General features: G+C 33.3%; 1 protein-coding gene across 1 annotated transcript; it reads left to right on the forward strand.

Moving 5' to 3' along the window:
• The first annotated feature begins 2,345 nt into the window (after nucleotides 1–2,345).
• LOC149187431 (uncharacterized) lies at nucleotides 2,346–3,375 on the forward strand. Its single transcript, XM_089412814.1, has 2 exons — nucleotides 2,346–2,673; nucleotides 2,797–3,375. The coding sequence occupies exons 1-2, from the start codon at nucleotides 2,563–2,565 to the stop codon at nucleotides 3,178–3,180; spliced, it is 495 nt and encodes a 164-aa protein (XP_089268940.1). The 5' UTR covers nucleotides 2,346–2,562; the 3' UTR covers nucleotides 3,181–3,375.
• The last annotated feature ends 2,344 nt before the right edge of the window (nucleotides 3,376–5,719 follow it).

A 5,719-nucleotide genomic window follows, 5' to 3' on the forward strand; every position in this document is an offset into this window, starting at 1 on the left:
ATAAAATGGGGGTGTTTTTTTTTGGGTCCTGCATCCTTTTAGAGAAGATTATTAGAATTCAGTTAAGAGAGTTCTTTGATATTTTCATGGCACAATTGTATATGGGATCTAATTCATATCAAGTGACTTATTTAATTAATTTCTTCAAGTATACATTGTGTTGATAGTGTCAATAAGAAAATAAAAATGGCAAAAAAGATTTTAATATATTTAATGTCAATAGTGAGAAAGAAGTAATGATATTTTTATTACTCATTATAGTACATCATAGTATAGTTATCGAGTTCAAGTTTGAATTTGAATTTGAATTCAAGTTTGGTATAATATGAACAATATTCAAATTGAAAGAAAAATTGTTATATACTTCACTAAAAATCATCATTATAATTTATAATAATGTTTCATTTTTGTTATATTTTCATGAATACTTCTAAATGTCAATCATTGTTAAATTTTCAAGAATACTTCCATATATCAAATTTCATGAGCTTTTTTTTACTTCTAATTTATTTTGTATTTATGGATAAATTAATCGGCATTCTTTATTTTATTGGATTTGTTATGATATTAGTTTAATAATAGTAAAAAGCAACAACAATGAAGGAATGAAATATCCCATATAATACACCCAGACATACGTTATGGAATTGTTGCGATAATGGCTTCAACAAATACATCCACATAGACATTATGGAATTGTTGTGATAATGAATTCAATAATAAAAGAAAAAATGAAGGACTACACCCACAATAATTGAAATATCCTATGTAGTATACCCACATAGACATGGTGAAATTGTTGTGATATTAGCTTTTGTCACATAAGCAAGAACGAAGGACTACACCTACATAAACATGGTGGAAATACCATGGTAAATAATGGTGATTCTAGGTTTAGAAGCATATGAAAAAAATGAAAATCAAACACAACCCAAAATGGTTGAATTACTCACAATTTAAACTAGAGCAAATTATTTTAAACTAAATTATCACTAAACTTCCAAATTCATTCACACAATTCGACCAAATTGGATAAATCATACACCATAATAGTAAATATGTTGTATGAGATAACATAATTAGCATGTATAGTTTTTCCATATACACATCCAACTCCCCTCAAAGTCTATAAGTTAAAATCTTAAAAAACTCAATATTTCATAATAATAAAAAACACATTGAAATAGAAGTGTGCATTTTCCAAGTTTTGTTTATATCACAAATTATTCAATTTACTAGATGTACATTATTTGGTTTGAGTAAAGTTTGGTCCCCAAGTTTTAGGCTCAATGTTTATGGAGAGAGATTGAAAATAGAAATCACTTATGAAAAATTAAACCATTCCAAAACGTGTCTAAACTGGATTAAACTTCATCCCATATATAAATGGTTTTTTAATCTCAATAGTAACTATTCCACTCATAACTATTCCATGAATAAATAGCTATTCTATCCGCTGAGTATTCCAATAAGCAAATAGCTATTCCATCCGCTAACTATTCCAATGAGCAAATAGCTATTCCATCCGCTAAAGAACTAGCTAAAATATACCCTTATTAAAAAATTAATGCAAGAAGAATTTCCTTTTGAACCCTTGCTGTATTTGTAAATATAGGCACTTCGCTTTGTCCTTGATATCCTTAAAATAAAAGTGATAGTAGTATACTTATACCATACCTTTCATATTTTAAATATTGAATGTAAGATATGTATATGTGTTTCTAATGATGACAATGAATGAAATACTTTTTACGCATTAAAAATATGAATGAGACTAAATTAACCATCAAATCCAGTTTCAACTCCCACGCACATGCTATAAAGTTAATTAAAATGTTTAATAAATTCGTCAGAATGGGACTAAATTAGCCATCAAATACAGCTTCAACTCCACGCACATGTTATAAAGTTAATTAAACTGTTTAATAAATTCGTTAGACAGGAATTTAATAGACAGTTTTGACTTCAAATTCCATCTCTGAACCGAAAGTCATGGAACTTTCAGTCTCAAGTTTCAAGTATCCCATGCACGGTTATCATCCACCGACCGAAATCTAAAAGTTCCCTGAAAAACCCTTCTTGCTGCCGGATACCGCCTACTACGCGGCTACGCCAACATGGCCCCGAAAAAGCACACTAAAACACGTTCTGAATTCTGATTTTCTCACGTGTGATTCTTTTTCCACTCGCTTCATATAAAATACATTTTTTCCCGTGTCGCAGTCAAGGTAGCGTCATCCTCACAATATACTAAACCGTGTTTGAGGTATGACGCGTTTCAAGGCACTTCAGATCACAATATAATACCACTCGCTCATCAGCAGTAACTACGCTCTGGGTATCAAGCGGCCTCAGTCTTGCACAATTAATTATGGCTTCCGATTGCCTGTTTTCGCATTCCTTTCCTGCAAGCAGAACAGTGTATTCAAATGTTTCACACTGTGATCGGCAGGTCGATTGCCAAGTTACTGCTTCCAGAAAGCGTCAGTTTGAAGTAGATTTAGCTAACATGCAGGAATATAATGATCTTCAAGAAAAGTATGGCGAGACGTGGATCTTGCGATGAAATTTGCTAGTAAAGAAAGCCAAATATTTGCAGAAAAATTGCGCAAGAAACGAATGAAATCTTTGTGTACACAACTGGAATCTCTGTTGCCCGCTTCTCATGCCAAGGTAATTACACCATTACACAAATTCCGGGACTCATACTGTCTTTCAAGGTTTTAGATCGTATGTGTAAAAATGTTTGATAGTAAATTTGCCTAAATTATTTTCTGTTTCTTGATGTTGATCCAGCTTGACAGATGCGGATTATTTGAGGAAACCATCAATTACATTAGAAAGCTCGAGGAGAATATGCATCAACTGAAGAGAAAGCGAGACCATCTGCTGGCAATCCAATCTGGAAAAATAGCCAACGAAAACATGGAGATTAAGGTTGTCGTGGAGTTTTATGGGAGGGAAGCAATTATTAACATCACTAGCCAAAGAGGGCCGAGATGTATGTGGAGGATTCTGGAGGAACTTGAAAATCATGGTGTAGATGTAGAGACCTCACAGCTTTTTACAGGAGAATTCTTCGTGCTTGTATCTTTCCATTGCAAGTTCAGAGACCACATTTCCCAAAATCCTTCTCAGATCCAGACTTCTCTGGAATGTAAACTTAAATTAACTTATTAACCTGTTACTGGTTTATTGTGATGGATAAGAGCCATGGTGTGACTGGTACACATTACTTTCGTTTAACATCTGGTTTCTATGGTGGCATTCTTCTAACTTGATTCTGAAAATCTTGTTCAGTATTTTTTCTGCAAAACTTGTTGACAGCAACCATAATTTCTCTTTCTACAAACTTGTTGACAGTAACCATAATTTCTCATCGTCTATGAAGTGTCTGCTTTTCTGCAAACTCGTTAACAGAAACCATAATTTTTCATCATCTATGAAGTGCCTGCTTGTTTTTTCCATGGACAGGGACAATTCGTTTAAAATAGGAAATTTGGTCATACTAGTTTATAACTTTATATTATTAAAAAAATTAATGACAACATTAATAATTAACTTGATTAAAACATCAAGAAATAAACCATTAGCTTTGTGTCCAGACCCTGGAATAACCCATATCTATACTGAGATAAGCTCAGGTATATATTAGATGCGTCTCATTATCAGGTATATGTTAGATGCCTCTAATTATTGAGAAGGTCGACAAATTTATATGCACAGCAAATTTAGTTCTTATTTCACAATTTTTGCTGTGGAATTGTTGGACTGTGTGGAGATTCCAATTTCTGAAATGCGATGGTTATCCCACGCCACGCGTCTTCAGTTAAGTCAATTTACTCGATCTTATCGACTTTGATCTTCATTTTCAATATTATTTTATATTTACAATTGCATGTGCTTAAAACCATATTTTAATGTTATTATGTTTCACTTTTTAGTGGATTTTGTCTTAATATAATTATTAGTCCTTGCCTTTGGCGGACTATAGGATAGGCGTTGACTAGCATTAATGTGCTTTGACCAATCACGATGTTTTAATATAAATATTTGATCAACCAAAATTTTATCCAATGTTTCAGATTTGATTTTTTTTTTGAAACGGTATGTTTTTAATTAAAAATTAGGATACTAAGTTTTGAACTTCAATTAAATGCCAGTTTCGATTTAGCGTTATTTGGAAAACATTTAATGTTTTCTTCTCTCTTGTAATGCATACTCCAAGTTAAGGCATATCTAAAGCCATTGCCAACCACATCGCCAACACATAGATTTCTGTGTGTGCAATTGATGCCACATGTCTGACACTTATAGCATAAGAATTGCTTTGCATGTAGTTGGGTGCCTTTCATAAGAATTTCTTTGCATGTAGTTGGGTGCCTTTCAGGCATTCTTGTTATTCTTCTATTCCTCACCTTGTTATTCTATGATATTCCTCTCCCTGCAGACAACGATGAAGAACATGTTGCAAACCCTGTTCAAGTGTAAATTTAACGCCGCAACTTCAAAGTGAATTTACCAAAAGCTTACTCAAAAACTCAATGGAAAATGCATCGAGTTCATTCTTTAATTTCCTGTGCTTTAAATGCATCCATTTTATGTACTTTAACAGTGTCTGTGCTTTAACTGTGTCTATTTATTGCAGACGATATTATTGATATTGAACAGGAAGACCTTACTCAAAAACTCAATGGAAAATGCATCTATTTTGTTCTTTAATTTCCTGTGCTTTAAATGCAGCCATTTCATTTTTTAATTTCCTCACCTTTAAATGAATCCATATTTTGTGGTTTAACCGTGTTTATTTATGCAGACGATATAAATGATATTGAACAGAAAGAGGAGAAGGCTCAAGAGGCAAGAATTCATCTACCATTTCTTATGCAATAATTTTTGGAAGATGTTAATATGTTTTATAATAATATTGAATTTGACAGAGATTGATATATGAGAGGTCAATTCTGGTAAATCTCCCATGCAGGGAATGCACCTATGAAGTTGAAAGTGTACGACTGCAACTCAGGTTTTAGGGATGAAATTCTATATTAAAAAAATAAATTTCTTTACCTTACATTTCATAGAGGTAAGAGAGGAGTTCCTTCATGAATAACACTTCGCTTTCTTTGATAGTGTACGCACCAATTGGAATAAGATCCATAAAGTTCCCATTAGAGAGCCATACCCATCAGAGCTTGTTGACAACCCTCGAAAAAAGGAATAATGACTAATCTCTGAGCTCACGGGATCTCTTATTTCTGTTTTTTGTGTTTTAGGTGTATATTTTCCACGGGTTTAGTTATTTGTCGGAGCTTGTTCCTTTCCCATCTATCGAATCAGTTCACTACAAAGTTCTGCAAACACATCTGATTATAGGTACCTTGTCTACAGAGATCCCTTCACTACTTCCTTCTTGCCTTTAATCGTCTCTCACCTTTTCCATCTTGCTAGAAAAGAGTTTGAGACTAGCTTAGCAAAGGCTTTTTGAATGTCTAAAGTCATTATTCATTGAAGTATCCTTGGATAAAACTTCAAATGATTTGGAATCGCTGGCAGAATCAACACATGTTGAAGAATCAGAGAATTGTCCTCATGTGTTGGAGGCGACGGTGATGAATTGGGGATGAATTTTCTGTCGAAGGATAAGAGGCTCCATAGGATGCGTAAGTAGCAAATGCGTTCCATTTGGTTGCTACAGAGATAGTGCAAGTAGCAAATG

The sequence above is a fragment of the Pinus tabuliformis genome, chromosome 3_1 (assembly GCF_031772625.1).
Source record: "Pinus tabuliformis cultivar Carrire ecotype Pingquan chromosome 3_1, CPIR1, whole genome shotgun sequence".
Lineage (NCBI taxonomy): Eukaryota > Viridiplantae > Streptophyta > Pinopsida > Pinales > Pinaceae > Pinus > Pinus tabuliformis.

Bases quoted from the DNA above. Each gene is read 5' to 3' on its own strand.
- LOC149187431 (XM_089412814.1), top strand. From the start codon at position 2,563: ATGAAATTTGCTAGTAAAGAAAGCCAAATATTTGCAGAAAAATTGCGC. The intron at 2,674-2,796 runs GTAATTACACCA...ATGTTGATCCAG, and splicing joins TGCCCGCTTCTCATGCCAAG to CTTGACAGATGCGGATTATT.